The sequence below is a fragment of the Megalobrama amblycephala genome, linkage group LG17 (genome assembly GCF_018812025.1).
Source record: "Megalobrama amblycephala isolate DHTTF-2021 linkage group LG17, ASM1881202v1, whole genome shotgun sequence".
Taxonomy (NCBI): Eukaryota; Metazoa; Chordata; class Actinopteri; order Cypriniformes; family Xenocyprididae; genus Megalobrama; species Megalobrama amblycephala.
In genome coordinates this window covers 193,752-216,497 of record NC_063060.1, presented here as the reverse complement: position 1 = coordinate 216,497, position 22,746 = coordinate 193,752, and the positions used below count along the sequence as shown (strand labels likewise).

At 38.5% G+C, this 22,746-nt stretch overlaps 3 protein-coding genes across 31 annotated transcripts in view; 2 read left to right on the top strand and 1 right to left on the bottom strand.

Moving 5' to 3' along the window:
• Nucleotides 1–5,922: 5,922 nt before the first annotated feature.
• pnp5b (purine nucleoside phosphorylase 5b) lies at nucleotides 5,923–11,953 on the top strand. The gene is made up of 6 exons (XM_048163063.1): nucleotides 5,923–6,089; nucleotides 8,103–8,272; nucleotides 8,370–8,473; nucleotides 9,450–9,625; nucleotides 10,079–10,269; nucleotides 11,077–11,953. The coding sequence occupies exons 1-6, from the start codon at nucleotides 6,067–6,069 to the stop codon at nucleotides 11,289–11,291; spliced, it is 879 nt and encodes a 292-aa protein (XP_048019020.1). The 5' UTR covers nucleotides 5,923–6,066; the 3' UTR covers nucleotides 11,292–11,953.
• A 126-nt stretch (nucleotides 11,954–12,079) lies between these two features.
• LOC125250469 (GTPase IMAP family member 4-like) lies at nucleotides 12,080–18,166 on the top strand. Its single transcript, XM_048163062.1, has 2 exons — nucleotides 12,080–12,447; nucleotides 15,046–18,166. The coding sequence occupies exons 1-2, from the start codon at nucleotides 12,435–12,437 to the stop codon at nucleotides 16,449–16,451; spliced, it is 1,419 nt and encodes a 472-aa protein (XP_048019019.1). The 5' UTR covers nucleotides 12,080–12,434; the 3' UTR covers nucleotides 16,452–18,166.
• A 1,870-nt stretch (nucleotides 18,167–20,036) lies between these two features.
• Nucleotides 20,037–22,746, bottom strand: part of ptprsb (protein tyrosine phosphatase receptor type Sb) — an 82,435-nt gene continuing 79,725 nt past the window's right edge. For all 29 annotated transcript variants that reach the window (XM_048163535.1, XM_048163533.1, XM_048163545.1 and 26 more), the window contains one exon: nucleotides 20,037–22,238. In XM_048163535.1, coding sequence (XP_048019492.1) covers nucleotides 22,170–22,238 — 69 coding nt within the window. In that variant the 3' untranslated portion in view covers nucleotides 20,037–22,169. The remainder of the gene's footprint in view (nucleotides 22,239–22,746) is intronic.

Genomic DNA, 22,746 nt, shown 5'->3' with positions numbered 1-22,746 from the left:
AATGATCTTGGGACCGGTTTAAACATAACAGACAAGTACTGCAGATTCAAACAGAAGATGATTTATTACTCAAGGTGAAACACAGTGAAGTCTTTAAAGAGGGCCTGGGGACGTTAAGAGGAGTTCAAGCTCAAATTCACGTTTCTCGCTCACGTTTTTCCGCCCCAGATCAGTGGATGAGGAGATAAACCGCCTACAAAAGGAGCAGGTCATCCGATCCGTAAAGTGCTCTGAGTGGGCTGCACCTGTGGTTCCAGTTCTGAAGATTGACAGAGAAGGCTCTGTGGCGACTACAAGTTGACTGTGCAGGTAAAAGTTCTCTAAATCGGACCTGTGTCATGCCTACCAGCAGGTGGTGGTCGATGAATCTCAAAAGTATTTGACAATAAATACACAAAGAGGTCTGCTCACCTACCAGAGGCGTCAGCTCCTGCTATTTGCTGCTAATGGAAGGACTTGAGCAGGTGATTCCTAAAGTAGCCGTTTATTTGGACGATATCTTGATAACAGGCATGGATACGGCAGAACACTTAAAGAACCTGGTGTTGCAAAAGCTGGAAGATGCTGGGCTGAGACTCAAAGTGTGTGTTCTTGCAGGATGACGTTGAGTATCTTGGTCATAAAGTGAACGCTTAAGGTCTCCCGCCCGTGGAGAGAGAAGTGAGGGCGACTGTAGAGGCCCCATCTCCATCTAATGTGTCAGAACTAAAGGCCTACCTGGGGTTATTGAACTACTATGGAAAATTTCTCGACCTGCCTGGCCCCACTAGCACTGGGAGTGGATGACAGAACAGGAAGAGGCCTTCCAGCATCTGATGCATTATTCGGCAGATAGAGATCTAGTATTAGCATGTGATGCATCACCCTACGGGGAAGGGCAGTGTTATCACACAGACTGGAAGATGGCAGCGAATGACCACTAAGTTTCATGTCTCGCACAACGTCAGCGGTTGAGAAAAAATACTCGCAACTAGATAAAGAGAGATGTTCCACAAATAGCTGTATGGAAGGTGCACAGACCACAAACCATTGATTTTGCTCTTTAATGAGAAGAAACATATTCCCCAGGTGGGCTCTCCCTGTGCTCCTGAGTGCCCACGACTATACCATGGTTTTCAGGCCAGGCAAAGCTAATGTCTGTGTTGATGCTTTAAGCAGGAGACCCATCATAGAAGAGGCAGTAGCGGAGAGGAGAGCTGAACAAGTACTAATGCTGGATGTATTAGGTGTGGTACTCCTCAAATTACACATTGGACCTCTCGTGATGTAATGATGTCCAGAGTAGATGACCATCAGTGCTGGAACATGAGTTTCAACCTTATCATCAGGAGAACAGAGCTGTGTCAGGGATGGTTGTGTATAGACCCTTTTCACAGACTGTGATGACGCGTTTTGACGGTCATCAATATCATAAAATGACATCTTTCTCTCTTCTGACTGCCGTTATCAATCACTCTTAATCAGAAACAAGAGTGAGTAGATTCCTGTTCAGTTATAGAGTCACACCACAAACTACAACTGGTCTGTCCCCTGCCGAAATGATGATGTTTAAGATCAACTTTTGATTTGCTTCTACCAGACCTGGCCACCAAAGAGCAAAAGAAGCAGCTCAAACAGAAGGAAGAACATGACAACAGTGTTGGCTTATGGACTTTTCAGTGGGTGATCCTGTGTATGTGAGAAATTATAGCTGTGGATCGCAATGAATTCCTGCTGTGGTTGAAAGATGTACTGTCTTGACAGGAATGGGACAGACCTGGAAAAGGCACATTGATCAGGTTTGCACCGGAGTCTGCGATCATGCAGGATTCACCAGGTACTGAAGATGAATCACGCAGCCTGAGCAGTGTAGGGCCAGAGGAACACGAAGAGCCTGAGGCTGCTCCTGAACCATCTGAAAAGCGGAGCAGAGCTGAAAAACGTGAACCAAAATATCTGAAAGATTTTGTTAGATAATTCAGTAAGATTTATTTTTCTGGTAAGAGAAAAAAAGAGTTGGGAAATTAAGGGTTGACATGTTTGGGGATGTTTTAGTTTTGAGGGGGGGAGACTCTGGCAGTTCCAGTTGTGTCCGCTAGGGGGTGTATATGCTTATGTTGAGTGGGAATTTACCTGTTGAAGAACAGTGTTCGGTCCTGTTGGATAGCCAGGTTGGGTTTGTCGATTCTGTAATTAGAGCAGTTATTAAACACACCCTTCTGTATTCTCCTTTCCTGTGTGTGTTTTGATGCCAAGTTATGCAATGCCACCCTCTCTGTCAACAACAAGACTGTGACTTTATCTGATAATATTGTGGAAGAGAAACTCGACCTTGTGTGTGTTCAGTTGAAACGTTGCACAAACAGTCAGATGGTTTTGTTTTTAACGAACTTACTCCTGCTGGCTACGGGTTATTTGATCCTCTGGTAGAGGTGGAGGTGTCTTTGTCTTGTATAATCGACAGTCTCCTGTAGCTGATGCTCTGTTTAATTCCTTTGAACTCGCACTGACATATTTACAGTCTTCAGGCCTCCCAAGGCAAACAATGACTTTATATCAGAGTTTGCAGATCTGTTGTCTTACCTGTGCCTTAAATTTGAGAGAATTCTTATTTTGGGGGATTTTAACATCCATATGGACACAAAAGACTCTGCATTAACAAAAGCCTTTTTGTCTTTATTGCAGTACTTCGATTTAAATCAGTTTGTTGACTTCTCATAAAGGACACACCTTACACCTGGTGATTTCAAATGAATCCATTGTGATGTCTACCATTGATTTAGGAATATGATACGATAGTGATATGACATCTCCTCTTCTCGTATTAAATGGAGATCAGTTGAGCCTTCTGACTTTTAAAATTGCTGCAATCATCGACTATGAAAACCTTCATAATTTCCATCCCATATCCAATCTCATTTTTCTTGCCAAAACTTTGGAGCGAATTGTTGCTGCTGATTTAATTTCTCATTTAACAGAAAACAGTCTTTTTGAGCTCTTTGAGCTTCCGTAATTCCACAGCTCTGGTTAAAGTCACTAATGACTTTGCTTCAGATTCTGCTGTCTTTCAGTTCTGATCCTTCTTGATCTCAGTGACACTGTAGATCCTTCTCTTTTAATTACTCGTCTAGCACTGTCTCTGATACTGCACTGAACTGGTTTCAGTCCTCACAGATCATAAGCAGTGTTCCCACGAGTGGATTTGGGTCTGAGGTTGGTGTCGTGCAATCTGGAGTCCCTCAGGGATCAGTTTTGGGCCCCTTGCTCTTTAACATCTATATTTTTCCACTTGGTCAGATTTTGAGATCTCTTGGTCTGAAATTTAATTTTTATGCAGATGACACTCAATTTTACACACATTCAAAACCTGATGATACTGTGCCTGTGGATTTTCTTTCTCACTGTATTTCTAAGACAGAAGAATGAATGTCATGAAATTTTCTTTGTCTCAACAGTGAAAAGACTTAGATTTACGTTCATCGGTTCTCCTCTATGTAAAGCTGGGACGGTTACCTTAACTGTTGATGGTTCATATCATGGAGTTTCAAACAAAACAAAAACATTTAGGGTTGATTTATGATGCTAATCTAACCTTTGAGCTACATCTTCAAAATACTGTTAAAACATCTTTTTTCATCTTAGAAATATTGCCAGATTACGTCCAATGCTGTCTTTCCCCGTTGCTGAGAAGTTGATTAACGCTTTTGTATTTTTCCGCATTGACTTTGGCAATGTTATGTTGGCTGGGGCTTCAAAAGCTATCCTGAACAAAGTGCAGGTTGAACTCGGATAAGAGATCATATCATAGTCTGTGCACTGGCTCCCTGTTCTAGATCTAGGGTTGATTTTAAATTTCTGATGCTTAGTCCTTGCATGGTTTGGGATCTCTATATTTTAACTCCAGTGCGTGACCTTCGCTGTCTGAACCTGGTCTTTAACTCCCTCGGGTCGGCGGTCACGCCGGCGTGATCACCGCGTTTTTTTTCTAACCAATGTGAAAGAGACTCAAAATACTCCGTCAATGTTGCACATACAATTAAGAGCTATACATCATTTTAATCTGTGGAATATCTTCTTTTATTTGTGTACACTCAGAGTAACAACAAAATGTTGTGCTTTTTGTAAAATAAAGAAAACTAACATGATGCATGATCTCTCGTCTCCCTCTGAACGAAGTCCAATCTGATAGTTCTCAGAAAATGAACTGTAACTTAGTGAATACTAATCACAAAAAAATTAGACTTGTGTCTAAAGAAACGTTGAAATGTCAGGTTTTAAATCGTGTAAGTCAAATCAAAAACAAACCTTCTGTGCTTATGTAACCTGTATTAAAAGAGAGCCATGTCAGAAGTCCTTGATTCAGCTCATTATCCGCTAATGCGGCCTCGCCCACGGAGGGAGCGCTATTCAGACGCAAATTCAGTCAATACATGCATTCATCGTCTCAATCGTGTATTTATTGTCTTGAAAAGTGTTTTGAATAGCCATAGTTAGCGATCTCTGTCCTCTGTTAGTTCAGTTATTTCCTGGATTGCCTATTCTTCTTTAGCATTGGCATTTGTGGACTAAAGGTGTACAGAGCGCCCTCTGGCTGCAAGAATGAATTGAAAACACAGTATCCAGCACTCATAGTAATGACAATAAATCCTGAATAAATATACCTCCACTGTATAGAAAATTGACATAAACATGAGAATCCATTAGTATTTCTCCAAATGTGCATGCTTTTAAGCTAAAAGCCTATATGAAATGCCATAGAGGTAACATAACTGTTCAGACACTTTGTATCATAGAAATGCATTATATTTTAATAATAGAATACTGTTATTTTAAATTGTAATAATATTTCACAGTATTGCTGTTTTTTCTGTATGTTTGATTTACATTATGATGAGCTGAGACATGATCAACAGAGGGTTTTTTCACAGCCTACCTGACTGAAAGGCCTCATTATTTATGCAGGTCATTAGAGCTCTTTTATGCGATTCTTTTGTCTTCTCAGGTGAGAATCACCCATTATTCATGATTATTCACGCCTCCACGCATACTGTGTTTCTTGACCAAAGATGTTTTAGAAAATTTAAATCTCTCTTTTGTTTTATATGAAGGAGTAGGAATGATAATTTTTACATAATTTTGAAGCAAAAACTCTAGTCTACAACCTCCAATACCCAAAAGTCTTGTGAACACAGATTTAATATATATTTTTTGGCTTTATTTCAGTGACTTAAGTTTTTAGTTTTTTCAATAACCACGCATAAACGTTATTCCTTCAAAAATACAAACATGTACATACATGTTCCTTACATATTATGGTAGCCTAGTTTGTGCTGAATACAGTGTAATGACACTTTTTCCATTAACTGTTCTACCAGACTGATGGGAGATCAGGCTTTCTCTTCACTAGCCCCAAAACTATGGAACTCATTACCTATTGAGATTTTGAAAAATCTCGCCTTAAAACTCATTTTTAGGGTAGCTTTTACTTGAATATTTGTATTAATTTTATATTATTTTATTTTTAATTGTTTTGAATGCATCTCTTCTCTTATTGCTTACTGTATAATATTATAAGGTGTATTTTGTTTTACTTGTTCTTGTAATGACGTAACATGTAAAGGCGCTATAGAAAATAAAGATTATTATTATTATAATAAAATAAGTGAATTACTGTCTACTAAAGCCTTCCTTCAGTCAACTTCAGTTTTTTATTAGTAAACTTGCATTTATGAAAGTGAAATCTGTTAAAAAAAAATAGAAAACAAATTCATTTTGAAAATCACTATTTTTTTATTACATTTTTTTTCCTGGTAGAGGCGCGGTGAATGACGTCACAAAGCGTTGCGCTACAGGAAATGCGCGCATCCTCCTCCCTCGAGTTCACACCCGCGCGCGCAGCCAATGAGCGCGCGCGCCGCATGAATAGAGAAACTGATGGAGGAGGAAACGCATTTTATAAGGTCATTCTCATTCTCACACACACACTCAGAGCCAGATAAAAGAGTTTAACGGAACACCAACGACACAAAAGGGAACATTCTCCAGAGACAACCTGAATATTCTGAAAAGTGACTGAAACTCATCGAAATGTTTCCGGATTCAGCTACAGGGTGAGTTTTGAACCCTTAAATATAATAAAATTGCGTTTGGAGGTTTATGATCCTATGATAACTTAAACTGATGTGAATCATTTTAGCTGCTTATGTCTGGCACGCGCACGTTGTCCGTGACATCATCACTCAGCTCTTGCATCATACATGTACTCAACGTCATATTATTGTTATAATATCTGTTTATTTCTGTGAGTTTAAGAAGGAATTTAAAAAATCATGTTGTGCTGAAACCTGTTAAGCTGGTTTGACACACACACACACACACACACACACACACATCAAGAGGATGTTTAAACAGACTGTACAAACACCGTCAAAGATCGTTCAATTAGATATAATACATGATATAAGATCCTGAATGATGAAAAGTAAAGTAAATATAAGATATAATTCCTGTCGAGATGCGCGGGCACGTGTTTCATATGTGATGCTGAGGAGACCCGGTGCGCGCGCTGTGACGTGCGCTTCATCACGTATCACTCGATCAGACCCTGATGACGACGATGATGATGAAGAAGAAGTGCTTTCTCAAATAAATGATCAGTTTTGCTTTACATCATATACACTTCATTAACTCCACGCGGTTATTAGTGGTCAATCAGACTCAGAAATGACATTAAATTCAGTGATCTGGAAAGTGACTCACATCAGACTCTGACTGATCAGGGACAGATTTGACTGATTCGGGGAGTTCCTCTGTGGATTATTAAAAGAATCATGAATCAGTCTAATCATTATGTTGAGTTCTTTTTCATTTCATCACATTAACTCAGATTCAGATTAGGATCTGTTGTTATAAAAACATCAGAAGGCAGACAGAATGACTCAACTCAATCCCTCCTTCATTCAGACGCTGTTATTATTTCAGTCTTTTCTCTCCTAAACATCCAGTCCTTGTAAGGCATTCGTGGGTTGATTTGAAAACATTGCTATTTTAGTAAAACACAATTTAGTGAAGCTTGAGCTAAACAATAACATTTCCTATTACACATTGCAAGTAAATCGAAATGATAGGAAATTAGATCAATTAAATAACATTAATATATCTGTCACGGTCTCTGTTTGTTTTGGTCGTCATCTGTCTGTTTTCCGCCAGCATCTATCACCATGGACACTAACAAGATTATTCACAGCTGTATGTCACTTTAGTTAATCATCTGTGTATTTAAGTTCCTGTCTTCCCTGTTCATTGTCCGGTCTCGTAATTCCTGTGTTGTGTTGTGTTCCTGCCTGTACCTGTTGGATTTCTTAAGGAAAGGCTTATTTGAACCTAATCTCCTTCGTTGTGTGTTCCTGCGCGAGCAACGCGTTACAATATCAAATTGAATAATATTATTTAAATTATTTTTCAATAATATTATTTAATAATAATTTACATATTATTAAAAAATAAATAAATTAATATTATTTAATTATATTTAAATAATATTTTTAAAAAGTAATTTAAATAATGTTATGTTATAATGAATTAAATTTGTTATTTAATAATTAAAAAAATAAATTTAATGAACAGTTACTTTACAATTTAAAAAAAAGTTACATGATTTTTTTCCTCCTTCAAGTACAAGAAATCATTTAAAATAAATAAAATAATATTATGTAAAATAAATCAAATATATATATATATATATATATATATATATATATATATATATATATATATATATATATATATATATATACAATAAAAATTAAATAATCAATAAATACATTTAATGAACATTTATTTTACAAATTTTTAAAAAAAAGTTACATGATTTTTTTCCCTCCTTCAAGTACAAGAAATCTTTTAAATAACATTAATTTAATATTAATAATATTATTTAAAATAAATAAAATAATATTATGTAAAATAAATCATATATATATATATATATATATATATATATATATATATATATATATATATATATACAGTAAAAATTAAATAATAAATAAATAAATACATTTAATGAACATTTATTTTTACACATTTTTGAAAAAAGTTACATGGTTCTTTCCCTCCTTCAGGTACAGTTATGAGGAGTGCAAGGCCACGGCCGATTGGCTGATTGCTCAGGTTCCCGTGCGCCCTCTGGTGGGGATCGTGTGCGGCTCCGGTCTCGGCAGACTGGCAGACATGCTGAAAGACCAGCTAGTCATCAACTACAAAGACATCCCAAACTTCCCTCAGAGCACTGGTGAGTTCAGACGGTTCACGTTTAGTTCTGTGTGTGAAACCGTGTGATGCTCCAGCCGCTGCACCGACTGACTGTTGTACGCTCTTGTGTTCTGTAGTTCACGGCCACGCCGGAAAGCTGGTGTTCGGCACCCTGAGAGGAAAGCCGTGCGTTTGCATGCAGGGAAGGTTCCACCTCTATGAAGGATACCCCATTCAGAAGGTGATTAACTCACTGAAACTGCAGCTTCTGAATGTGAAGTTTTTGAAATGTTTTTTCTTGGTCATGCGAACGTTAAGGTTGCATTCCATTTTATCAGTTTGCAAACATTATGACATTATGAGAATGTTACTTTTGAATGTTCTCGGAATGTTCTGAAACAAGTTGTAACATTTTAAAAAATATTAAGATAGTGTTTTTGTTTTGAGAGCATTATTGAAGACCAGATAACTCTGAGAACGTTCCCTGTTATCAGTCCTGCTGTTTATACTGACAGACGGCCGCTGCTCATGATCCGGCGGGATTTGCTCAATGTAAACATCACTGGCATCTTTACAACGTCTTTGTTAATAAAATGCAAACTTTGTACCACAGTGTTACATAATCATCTCAGCTGTTCCTCTAGTTCAGCTACAGCTTCATCTGTCTTCAGTGTGTAATGCTGATGTTTGAGCATGAAAAAGATTATTATTATTATTCACTGTGTCAGTGTTTCTGAACTCCATCTTGAGTTTTCTTCACAATATTCCTCATTTAAATAATTAATGCGCAGAATAAAGGGGCGGGGCCTGGTTGAGTTAGTTAGTAGTGTGTTGAAACTGGCGGTCATGGTAAGGGGCGGGACATTTCCCAAACACCAATCACAACACACTGCTCCAGCCGACCAATCAGAGCACATTGTGCTTTTCAGAAGGAGGGGCTTCATAGAGACAGGAACTAAACAGAGCGTTACTGACAGACTGGGAAGAGAGGAGCTGCAACACTGGAGAATATGAGGAGAATAATCAACCTGTTCTAGTAGAGCCCAAAAACAACATCAAGACAAAACTCTTTGAAAATAATGTCAATGCAAAAGACTTTCTTCATGAAGTACATGTTTGTGTTGATTTTGAGATGAAATCTGATTTTTGAAATATGACTATCATGATTTTTTAGGTATTATTTATGGTAAGATTGTGATTGGTTTGTGTTCCGGCAGACCACCATGCCCATCCGGGTCTTTAAGCTCATGGGTGTGGAGACGGTTCTCCTGACCAACGCCGCTGGCGGACTGAACCAGGACTTTAGCGTGGGCGACATCATGGTCATAAAGGATCACATCAATATCCCAGGCTTCGCTGGAAACAACCCGTTAGTGGGACTGAACGACGAGAGGTGAGATTGTGCTGGTCTGAGTTCAGTGTGTGTGTGTGTGTGTGTGTGTGTGTGTGTGTGTGTGTGTGTGTGTGTGTGTGTGAGTGTGTGTTACTATATAATGCCAGAATAGCACGATGGGCCAGTCATAAATTATAATTCATAGTGAAACGCTTCAGGAACAAGAACAAATGTAGGGCGGGGCTTGATTTTGTCTGTGGGGAACTGATTGGACTGTTGTGGTTTGCCATTGGTGGATCTCATGTGAGTGACAGGTTGCCCCGCCCTCATCATCAGAGAAGAGAAGAGATGCCGCAAGAGGAAGATATTCTGATTCAAGATTACCAGGAACACAATAATGATAAATCATTTAGATTAAACTGCAATATTCCACAAGAATTCTCCACTTTGATTTCATGGTGACTTTAAAAACATGGATGTTGACCGTTTCTCTCCCGTGTCTCTGAACCGCAGGTATGGCGTGAGGTTCCCGTGTATGTCGGACGCGTATGACCGCGGGCTGCAGCAGCTGGCGCACGACGTCGCGGCGGAGCTGGAATTCTCCTCGTTCATGCAGGAGGGCGTTTACAGCGCTCTGGGCGGCCCGTCCTTCGAGACGATCGCTGAGTGCAAAATGCTGCGCTTCCTCGGAGCCGATGCAGTGGGTGAGTTATCAGGAAAAACAGACCGTTTACTTTCTTAACATGTTTCTGGTCTTATTCTGAATGATTCATCAGTGCATGATATTCTAGAGAAAGACGTTTTGCTGAATGTTTTGCTGCATACAGTAACTACTACATTTGATTTGAAACGTACATTGTAAGTGCTTCTATATAGTATGGAAGTAGGTGTGTTTGGACTCTGTGTTTGTCTTCATAATCATTCGTCAAAATGCATTCGTCGTTTTCCACCGATGTGATCAATCCCTCTTATTCTTCAACTCCTGCTGGAACATGTAGTGTTCTTAATTATAATCAACTTTACTGATAACTTTAACTGTAATTTAAGTAATTTTCTAATGTTGATTTATTATTTTATACATTTTTTACTCAGGTAAATATATATATATATATATAAAAGTAAAAAGTAAAAATATAAATAATATAATATCTATACATTAGGGCTGTCAAGCGATTAGTGATTAATCTAATCCCATCAAATTTGGCTGAGAAATTACCCACAAAAGTGTGTTAAATAAGAAAAGCATAAAATAGACATTTCAAAAAAAGTAGTTTTACAAAGAAATATTTTATTTGATTCAACATAGAATTTTTTACACAAACTTTTAGGCTTCAATGGCCAGGATTTTTTACAGAATCTGCATCTGAATTAGTATTTAGATTTATTTACAGACCAAAACTATCCCAAAAATATAGATTTTATATATATTTATTTTTTATGAAGTGATACACTAAATAAGAAACTAAAACTGCCAGTAGGTGGCATTAATGTGTGTGTGTGTGTGTTTTCAGGGATGAGCACCGTCCATGAGGTGATCGTGGCGCGTCACTGTGGAATGCGTGTGTTGGCTCTGTCTCTGATCACCAATAAGTCGGTGCTGGATTACGACAGTGAGAAGAAGGCCAATCACGAGGAGGTTCTGCAGACGGGTGAAATGAGAGCCAAGCAGCTGGAGAAACTGGTGTCCACCGTGGTTTCCCGCATCAAAACAGTCAAATCCTGTTAGTGAGCGAAGCCCCTCAAACACGACCACACCGCTAGACGCCGTTAGCGACGCCCGTGTTTATCATTCACTCGTTAGTTTTGCTTTACAATGTTTACATTCCCGAGACAGAGTGTTTTAGGGAACAGCGACTGATCCAAACTAAAGCACCGCTGCTTCTGTCATCGCCAGATCATTTCACTTCACTGATTATAGTGTCGCTGGTTTAGTATGTATTTATTGTGACCAAACGTCTGATTTATTTAAAACAAAGTTAAACAAATGGAAATTAATACAAAAGAAATCACTGAAATATGTCCAGTAAAGAAGGAAATTGGGAGCTTTTTAAAAATATATATTTTATATCTAAAGAAACGTTACTGAATTCACTTTGAGTTATTTAACAAACACTGAACTGTATTTATGTGACCTATTTATGTAAAGGTGAGGTTTCTGAAGTTAAAATGAGGGTGAATGTTGTTTTTAATTGCACTAACTGATGGAGTTGTCAGTTTTAAGATCTTCGTTTAAATTGCTGTTTTATTGATGTACTCCAGCACTTTCACCAGAAATTTTGTAAGAGTTTTATTTACCAAAACTTTAAAATTGCACTTCAACAATTTTTGGGTACATATTGTCTCTATAATTGCCTGCTTAAATGCAATTAAATGAAATTTTTGACATCATGTTGCTGTAAGTTTCCTTCATATTTCTTGTGTTTCTTAGTCAGTGATGCCTTTCCATTTCCAGTTTCATCAACCTCTCCGTGACATCAGAAACACTGCTCCATAAATGACTAAATCAACACATTCCTCATCGCTTTTGTGTTTAAATAGTGTTTTAGTCTTTTTTTCATGAATTGCAGCCATAAAAATACAGTTTTGCAAAATGTTTGTTTCACCAGCTTCGCATAAATAACACTCTATAACGCTGAAGTAAAAGCATAGAATATGTCTACACATTTTGCACAGGAAACGATATATAAATAATCGTGCAAATAATCTGTGACGTCACTGTGTCCCTCTAGTGGTCTGTAGTTCGTGGTGAGTTTCGTTTCTGAGTAAAAGTCCTGCCCATCATGATCCAGTCCAGAACACTGACACACACACACACACACACACACACACACACACACACACACACACACACTGAGAAACAGCAGAAAACATGTACAGCGAAGGTAATTAAAATATATATGCATATATATTGTTTTTTTATGTTGTAAATATATTTATCTTTTACAGTGAACTAAATCACGATTACAGGAATGAATTGAAATAAATGATTATCAGTGTCTTCAGCTAACAAAACTATATTTTAAGAATGTTTTCTATTAAGTAAAAAAAACGTTATTTCTTTATGTTCTCTGAACGTTTAAAATTAGAAGTTTGTTGAAGTGTGATAGTAGCCTTTACTTCTTTTTAACTAAAAATAAGAAAACATACTTTCAGTCTTTTCATGTACTTCTCAGAAATATACTTTTATGTACTATACTCGACTAATAATGACAGAAAAGCGCGCGCGTGTGTGTGTGTGTGTGTGTGAGGTTACAAAGTTACAAAGTTACCGACTTTCTTCAAAATATCTTTTGTGTTCAGAGTAAGAATTATACTTAAAGTGCAAGAATAATATAAATATAAATAATAAACTATAAGTATGACTTAAAGAAAACTTAGAAGTATACTTGCAGTATAAAACAGTGTTGGGTATAAGTTACTCTAAAAAGTAATTAATTACATTAACTACTAATGTTACAGTACGATCACCACCAGAGGGCTCCCTCGCCTGAATATTAGTTTCTCCTGTTGTAAACTACATTTCCCATGAGCCCGTGCTCGGACTGGTTACTGTGACTGCTTCAAGCTAAGCTAACAGTGTGAAGTCTTCTTTCGTCCCGGCTGACATTATCGAGCGTTTCTATTCCTGTTCGGACTGAATTCGTGTTTAGACTCTCGGACTGTTTTCTTGTTTACGGTTGTTTGTTTGCTGCCTGCATCGACCCTGCGCCGTATTTGACTACGAATTCTTATCTGGCCGTGTGTTTGTCTAAGTGTCGCCCATGTTTGCCTGCTTGTGGTGTTATTAATAAAGCTGCAGATGGATCTAAACCCCAGTCCTTCTGAGTCATCGTTACATCAACAGTGTAATTAGATTACTGTAATTATTTCTCTCTATAAAAAGTATTGCATCACTTTTTACTTTCCAAATTCCATTTCAACCTCGACCAGTTGAACAAAACAAGGATAGACATGAAACAGTTCACTTGTAGTGTAGTTACAGTACAAACGAAAAACGTAATTGTAAGCTAGTTGTGTACTCAAAGTTTACTAATGTTACTTAAAATATACATAAAAGTATACATTTATACACTAAAAGTGGGCCAGTTTAGTCCAAAGTAACTACATAAAGTATACTTAATAAAATACTTGAACTTTACTTAAGTATAATTAATAAAATGAACTTGAAGTATACTTGTAAATAAAATTGTATACAATTATTTGTATGGGGAGCTAACAAAAATATGTTTTATATATATATATATATATATATATATATATATATGGTTTATGAAAATTAATATTTCTGAATGTTCTCTGAACATTTAAAACATCCAGTTCATTATATGTTTAAACACATTTTACGTCAAGGGAATCTCTTTTTATCTCTTTATGGGAATGTTACATTTCAATGTTCTCTGAACGTTCTAAAAACAAGTAGTGGAGTTAAGAAGTTAACCACATTTCATGAGCAAAGCCACGCCTCAACCAGTCATGCATGTTTACACTGAACCAACCTTCACAGCTCCGTTTGTTTCATCAAGATTATTTCAACTTTATACAGCATCCACTAGCACTTCAGTAACTTTACACTCCGAGCCCTCAATGCTTCCGGCATTCGCATGTGATCCTCCCATCGTCACTCGTGACGTCACTACACAGCCTCGCCGCTGGCGACCAATGCCACTCCATTTCTCATTCTCATATATCTATGCTCATTAAAGGTCTACGTAAACCTGTGCTGCTCCGAATTTTCCCCGTCAACTTCCGCTTTCAGTCCAGTCATTCATCCCAGCCTCTCAGACATCACATACTTCAGATTCTACTCACATACTCATATACACTACCCTTTCTTGCAGAAGACAGGAAAATGGCCTCAAGACACTTTCAAACACTTTTAAAATATTCTCAGCACCTTCGGCATATCTCCCGAACAATACTCCATCAATTTCTTCCAGATTGGAGCAGCCACAACAGCCGCCAGCACAGGCATCTTGGATGAAACAATAAGAGTTCATACATTCGTAATAATCTTAATGATCTCTGTCAAGCTCAAGCCCACATCAGCTCATTCAAACCTTAGGGTGTCTTCAAGTAGCCCAGCTTACTACCTACAGAGACGAAGCCCTCACTCTGAGTCTCCCGATCATCCAGACCGGAGAACCATAACATCCTTTCCCTTTCCCATCCTTTTCAACCTGTCTTCATTCTAATAAAGTCTATTATCTGCATAGTTATGGCATGGTCCTTGCTAGTGAAGTAACATTTTAAAAAATCTTTACACAAACATCCAATTAAAATGTATGTAAAAAAAAGTATGTGAATACAATTTTTGGGCTAAATTTTTGAAAACATTATTAAAGACCAGATAACGCTGAACGAACGTATTAACGTTACTGAAAGAATGTTTGTTCATAACTTTGAGAAAATGTTCTGAGAACATTAGCTGGGTTATTGTTAGTTTTCTCAACAATTTGCTTGATACTTTGGTTTTTCCTCAGGATCAAAGATGCCACACAGTGATTGGAGGGAGAGTTCCAGCAGAAACTCAAACATAAAACGGAGAATCGCTCAAACCTCCCAAGGGTCGTTTGGGAGCGATCCTCAGAACACAATAAATCCAGCACCGAATGAACTGCGCCTGGTTCTGCTGGGGAAAACAGGAGCAGGGAAAAGTGCGACAGGAAACACCATCCTGGGAAACAAACGCTTTGATGATGGATTGAGCATGAGTTCGGTCACAAAAGAGTGCAAGAGAGAATGTGTGATGGTGAAGGAACGAGAGCTGGTTCTTGTGGACACACCTGGTTTTTTTGACACAAACTTAACAGATGAAGAACTACAAGAAGAAGTAATTCATTGCCTGGCTTTGTGTTCTCCAGGTCCTCATGCGTTTCTGCTCGTCGTACCGATAGAGCGATTCACAGAGGAGCAGCAGCGCACCGTAGACATGATTCTGGAGATGTTTCATGAGGACGTCACTCATCACACCATCCTCATATTCTCCCACGCGGATAGACTTCGAGGAGGATCCATTGAAGAGTTTATTTCAAAACAAAATCAGAAAGTGCAGGAGCTCGTGGAGAGATTTGGAAGGCGTTTCGTTGCTTTTGACAACACAAACCCCACAAACCGACATCAGGTGAGTCGACTCCTGCAGAGGGTTGACAAGCTGCTCGCTCAAAATGAGAACCGTCACTTCATCAGTCCAATCATAGAAGTCATGCAGGAAGCCCAGAAGATAATAGAGAAGAAAATGCAAGCTGATATGGCCGAAAGAATGAAGAAAATCAAGCAGGAGGTCAGGAAAATGGCCGATGATCGATGGCGTTTGTTTATTGCATCCATGAATGAAGAGAGGCAAGAAACAGAGAGAAAAAGGAAACGCATACAAGGCAGGATTAAACAGATAGAGACGGATATAAGGAAAGAAGAGCAGAATGCGCATCCCATCCCAGAGAGACTGGAACGGTTCAGAGCATCTCTGAATAGAGAGCAGGAGAACATGAGAAGACTGGAGGAAAGAGAGATTGAGGAGGAGGCGGAGAGAATGGAAAGAGAATATAAAGAAAAGGAAGATCTGGACATCTGGATCCAAGAAGAGGAGCAGAGAAGACTGAGTGAAGAAGGACAGAACAATGACCTTCTCTCAAAACGCAATATGAAATTGGCGATTATGCTGTCCATGTTTATGCTGGGGGTCGGAACCGGATTTGCACCTGCGCTCTTAGCGTTTCTGTTCCCTGCAGCTCCAGCTGTGGAAGTCGGATTGTCTGCCCAGATTTTGTCCAGCTTGCTTGGAGCTGGAGCTGTAGAAAGTGGGAGTGTTTTTGGGACGCTCGCTCTAGTTGCAGTGAAATCTGCATCTATAAAGCTGGCAGCGTTGACACAGTGCTCCATTCAGTGATCCGGTCATGATTGACAACCAAGATTCCACAATTAATCAACCAAGTTCACAAATCAAGGTTATGAAATACGTTTTTAAAAAACCCTAAACGCATTAGTTAAGCTTGTTTGTGATGCATTTTGACTTCAGATTTTGGAAAATTAGATTAATTGAAAATATATTATACATGACAATAACAAATTTTAAATACATTTATACTGTGGTCTGTCTGAATACTCGATTCTGATTGGCTAGAAGGCAGTTTAATCACTGTTTTATATTAATGCGCTGTTTTCATTGAAGCTACACACACGTGTCACGTGACATCTCACGTACAGAGATCGGAGATCACACAGAAACCTGACGCTGCCCTTGACTTTTTATTGCGGGATGTAAACAAATGTATTTGTCAATGTATCATTCATTCATTCAAGAGATTTGTTCAAAAACGATGATTCTTCCAGTAGCTACCAGGCTTGTTCAAGATGCCTCGCGCTGCGCAGACCGATCGGTGTGTGACATCAGAGAGAGCGACTGTAACACAGATTGTAAATCACAGTAGCCTACATAACAGACTGCTGTCATATATTGTTGAAAAGGTCTCAAGTAGCAGAATACAACAAGCGTATTTGTTTCAGTTAGAGACCAAACTATACCAAGTATTTGTATGAAATAACGTCGCCGCATGTAAACAAGTATATACATGATGCTTTTGCACCACGTTTTTGTTTGTAACTTTGCAAAATATCAGTAAACCATAGTAGATCTTTGGCGAATGTAGTACGTCCGAATTTGCATCGGGCGGTTCTTTGCCTGCCCTCCATGTCAATCATTTAATGTACAGCTAGCTGTGGATTAGCCTATTTTTTCCCCTCACAATTGTGAGCAATTTGGAGTTATAAAGTCTGAACTGCAAGATTATCTCAGATAATTCTAAGGGGAAAAAAGTCCGAATTTTGTACATACATTTTTAATACAATAGTTCAACAAAGTGTTATACATATTTTGATATGCAAGTGATTATTATCATGTTTATTGATTTTAATTTGACTGGCACAAAAGGCACTTCCTTAATGACATCATCCTCCAGGAAGTGACATCATTAACTGAAGGAATCAGAAGCACAAACTTCAGTAAGTGTTATCAATGGATTTGGTCAGTTTTGTGGTTGAACGTTTTGTGTTTGTCACTTAAAACAAATCCTGTTTGATCAAAGTACACAAAATCATTTTAATGCAACATTTTGAAAGTTGGTTAAAAACATGAAAGTTGATGATCTAAGGATTCTCAATAGCATCCTGTGTGTTACTTTAAGAGAGCAACCATTTACATCTGTGCTGTTTTATTGTTTTCTTTGTTTGTATATGATTATAATCATTAGTCGTTGTTGTCAAATGATTTACATTTACCATTTACTCATGTATTCATCATTTTATTATTATGATTGATTTATTTTGTTTTTATTTTTATATCACTTATTTTACTTATTAAATGCTTGCTATAGTTTGATCTTCATGACTGTGGTTTGAAGGGATGTTTGTTTTCGTGAGTAGGAGATCAAGAATGTCTCCATTTCAAGGTTTTTAACGTCACAGGAGATGATGTGGTGAAGCAGGAATTTTCCATTGTTATTGCTTCGGTATAATAAACACTTGTTGGATGTTGTACTGGTCAGATGAAGTGAGCACTGAAACACACAGCTAAGATTATTCAATAAACTGCTCTTTTTCCTATCATCACTTCGTCTGCTTCTGCTCTTCCCTGGCTTTCTCAGTCAAACTCTCAGGCTGATAGAAGACTTATATCTTCTGGCAGGGATTCGTATCTAATATATTTGATATTTCTGATGTGGAGATCCATCCGATGTAACATTTTGGCATGATATAACAAAGTGAACTTCAAGTTGCCATCCTCATATGAGCTATTGCTAATCACAGAGCTTGAGCATATTCAATTTAAACATCCTTAACCAAAGATGTGTCACATGCACTGACATATGTCATATTTAATCTCTAATTTTCTGAAAATACTTGTTTCTTCACCTTGTGAACTGAGTGAAAGTCGCACTGCTGAAGAGAATAAACGCCAGTGATGCCATAGAAGAACCATTTGCTTCCCCAAAGAACCTATCAGTGATCATTTCTTAAAAGAACCATTTTTTTTTTTTCTCATTGTGAACAACATTTTAATAATCGAAAGAACGTTTTGTGCATTTGAAAGGTTGTTTATGGAACCATCAATGCCAATAATGAACCTTTATTTTTAAGAGTGTTGATCGCTATCTTCTAAGTTATTTAAAATATTAAGGCAATTATCAAAGATTGATGTTTCATTTTCCAAAAAAAGATGATGAATGTTTACATGATTTGTTACATTTAATTTGAGACATATACAGTGGATTTCAGGACTGGAGATTGGGCTGGACATGACAGGGTCTTGATCTCAAGGTCCTCCATCTACAGCTTTATTGGCCTGCAGGAAAAAACAATCCTTTGCCAGAGCAACTTTTCTTCCAGCTTCTGATGGAGCTGCATGAGCTCACGGCGCCATCTGCAGGACACCCTTAGCATCTTAGCCAGGGTTCAAAGCACCCAATGCTGGATGAAACCATAGCAAGTATATATAGATGCATCATTAGTGGCTGTTTCTATGGGCCTCTATACATAAACTGTCTGCCATATTGGAATGGTCAAAGCCGGACTTCAGCAGATGATTTTGCTAAACTAACAATACAACAAGACGAAAGCTAACACAACATTAAAAAGTTACTAAAGTAAAAGTAAAAACAAAGTACCAAAGTAATAAAAACCTGTAATGTTGAGTTAATACATATAAAAACACAAAACAACACATTCTCACCTGTGAAAGGTTTTTCCATTTCTTCAGGGACTTAAATCTCAGTGGTTTCACAACCAGAACCTGCACAATGTTGTGGGATCATTAAGACTTTTGTTCATCTTCAGAACACAAGGATATTTTTAATTAAATCTGTGCCATTTCTGTATGCAACTACCACATTGACACTTCAAAAAGTTCATAAAGAGATCGTAAAAGTAATCCATATGAATTGAGTGGTTTAGTCAAAATTTTCTGAACTCGATCGCTTTATATGATGAACGGATTAAATTTAGGCTTTTTTTTTTTCACATATAAACACTTCAGTGATCAGTTCTTAAAATAACCATTTTTTCTTAGTGTAAAGAACATTTTAATAATCTAAAGAACCTTATCAAGAACCTTTAGTGGTTCTATGGATGTTAAAGGTTCTTCATGAAACCATCAATGAACCTTTGATTTAAGGGTGCACCTGATGACTGCAATCCTCACATTCTCATCTGCTCGAGTTCAGTGTGTTCCTGTGATCTTCTATACACTCGAGTCCTTCAGCAGATGAACCTGAATGAACTGAAGAACATGATCATCATGGCAAACATCAGAGGTGTGAATGCCAAACCCCTGTGTGTGTGTTTGAGAGTGTGTAAGTAGTAGCACTACCTAGTAGTGAAAATGTGAAGAATTAAATGAAAAGGGAATCATGATTAATGATTAAAATAATTCAACAGTTTCATCACAATTCACTGATGAAATAACAGACGACACACAGTCTTCACGTCAGTATATCCAGTCGTTCTGTTTTAATACAAAGTCGACATATCTACACACATGATCTGAAATCAATAAGCAGAGAAAAGTGAACCACTACGTCATCAGCACTCGGCCCACGTTCACTCGCCGCTCGTCTGATCAATTGTTGCTTTGACAGCCGATTGAGGGGTTATTTGTGTGCTTTCGTCTTTAAAGGAACATTTTAATTAGTGAGAATCGTGTCTCAATGTCTGAATGTGCTTTCATGAGGAGAGAAAAACTCTGTGCTGATGCAGATCGGCGTCTCGCTGACTAGTATTGAGCTGGTGAAACGGTACAGTGATGCATCAGATGCTGAAACCACGCTTCTCTGATGTGCTGACCGAACACGACCATTAATCCGCTGATATTTGGTCATGTTTTAGATTAAACCACATTCACTTTGGCCGATTAACAGAAGCAGTTTTGTGTAAAGGTGTGATTTGAGGGTCAAAAACTATTTCATATTGGCGATGCGTAACGCGAATCCACACGACCAACTTGAACAATTTGCGAAATGTGCTTTTGTGAAATTCGCATGTATTCCTATTGAAGCTCTTTGAAAAGTCGCACAACATCTGTAAATGTGACCATGTCTTAAATCTCACTTGCTGTCAATACATTTATCGGCCATCCATCACATTTCAGTCAATCACGTTAACATGGTATGACCCTGGTAGTTTTTGTTGGGTTGAGTTAGATCAGTTTACCGCGGCACATCACTGTATGCAAAACTTGATCTGAGGTTCTCTGGGCTCTTCAAACCTGCGTGTGCTTCAACTTCACTTCGTTTGACTGATTATGCCATTAATGCTGATGAGGAACACGTGTAATGTCTCAGTTTGCACGATACGTCACGACTGGACCGTTTCGGTGCGTTTGGGCTCCGGAGGGCCGCGGGCCGTTGGCTTCCTCTAGAACAATCAGTGCACAGGAAATATCAAAATATCTGAGAGGGTTACGAAGCACAACACTGTACATCTGAGCCATGTACAGTCACATTAGCTGGCCAACTACACCACAGCTCACAAATTATATTGCCATAAAAATCATGTAAATAAATAGATCCTTAAAAATTCAAGCATAATATCAACAAAATGAAATAAAAAATCAGGTCGATTAAATATTTGACAACAACGATAAGGCTCACTTCACGTCTCCGAACCGGCTCGTTTCCTGCGCTACTCCTAAACATCACGCCTCGGCTAAACTAAACATGACAGGAAGAGTTTCGCTGCGAGAACGAGTCAAACAGATGAGCAGAAACAGAAACTACTGTCCGGACATCTGTTTGAGGGGAAATGGGCGAGGACGACGATCTAGATCCGATTCAGTGACTGGAAATACTGGGGAATGAACCTCGTCTTCGCCCAAGATCCCTCCTCGCCGTGTCTAGAATGTGCGTGCTGAATCGCTTGTATGTTTTGGGCTGAATAATCGTCCCTCTTCCGTCTCACCATAAAGACTAGGCGTAGTACATTATGCCACAGCTGAAAGGAGCAAAAGAACATGATACAGATACGAGATTCAAGCATTGAAAACTCCCTCGGCCACCCAAACACGGCGTAAGCAGCATATAGTCATGTAGAGACACACCGAAATACAGTATTCACAGGAGTTCAGTCCGTCTGGTCCACGAGCTCCGGAGCAGAGATTACATCACGTCGACGCGTTGGCTGCGGTTCTGCGGTCGCTCCGTTAGGCACAGAAGGTAGGAGATCTGCGGTCCGGATGGCAACGATGACTCGCGTTCCCTTCGTTCACACTAACTCACGTCTGACGTTGGCAAATACAGTTTGAAGAAACTCCCACTGAAGGGTGCAGCAATTATCCAGGCTTTTGATTTCATAGTTTCTTTTTTTGTTGTTGTTGTTTTGCTTTAAATAGATTTTGTACATGTAATATTTTCCTCTTGTTACGAAGAAGATCTTCATCCACAGTTTAATATTTCTAAAAAGCCGACCACAACATTAATATCAATATTTGAACACTGAGGTAATAGTTTGCGTCTCCGGAGGTTCTGAGAGAACGTCTGCGCTGTATGAGTTTGTTCCTCTGCGAGTGTTTGTGGGGTTGTTGAGGGGGAAGGTTTGACATGTTGGCGTTCTTCTTCTCTTATGTTGCATAGTGATCAAAACTTCCAAGGTACTCCAGACCGGCCTGATAGCAGAACTGATACTCGTCCTGCGGACAGACAGACAGATGTGATGAACACTCGACGTCACTGATCTGACCCAGTCCTGCTCCTGCAGGGATCAGCTTCACTCCTGAATCACCTGATGAAGATCATCACAGACAGGTGTGTGTTGATCTGAACTCTGCAGGGAACAGGACTGGACGCCTCTGGACTAAAGTGACATTAAATAAAACTTTCATTTTTAAGAGTTTGTTGTTCATCTGATTATCCCTGTATGTCCCTGTTCAGCACTAGTACATTATATTCTGTGTTTGACATAATAAAAAAGTAACTAGAAAATGTACATTTTCTGATGGAAATGTGAGTGGTGCTTGCTGTAGCAAAACTCTGCTCTAGACAGTTGTTTGGGTGTTCTGGGTTTTTGCTAGGCAATTACTGTGGTGTTCTGGGTGGTTGCTAGGGCATTGCTATGTGGTTGCTAGGCAGTTGCCATGTGGTTGCTAGGCAGCTGCTAGGGTGTTCTAGGTGGTTGGAAGGGTGTTGTGGGTTGTTTCT

Coding starts and splice junctions, on each gene's coding strand:
- pnp5b (XM_048163063.1), top strand. CDS start 6,067: ATGTTTCCGGATTCAGCTACAGG. Junction 8,273..8,369: donor AAACTTCCCTCAGAGCACTG/GTGAGTTCAGAC, acceptor TGTGTTCTGTAG/TTCACGGCCACGCCGGAAAG. Junction 8,474..9,449: donor AAGGATACCCCATTCAGAAG/GTGATTAACTCA, acceptor GTGTTCCGGCAG/ACCACCATGCCCATCCGGGT.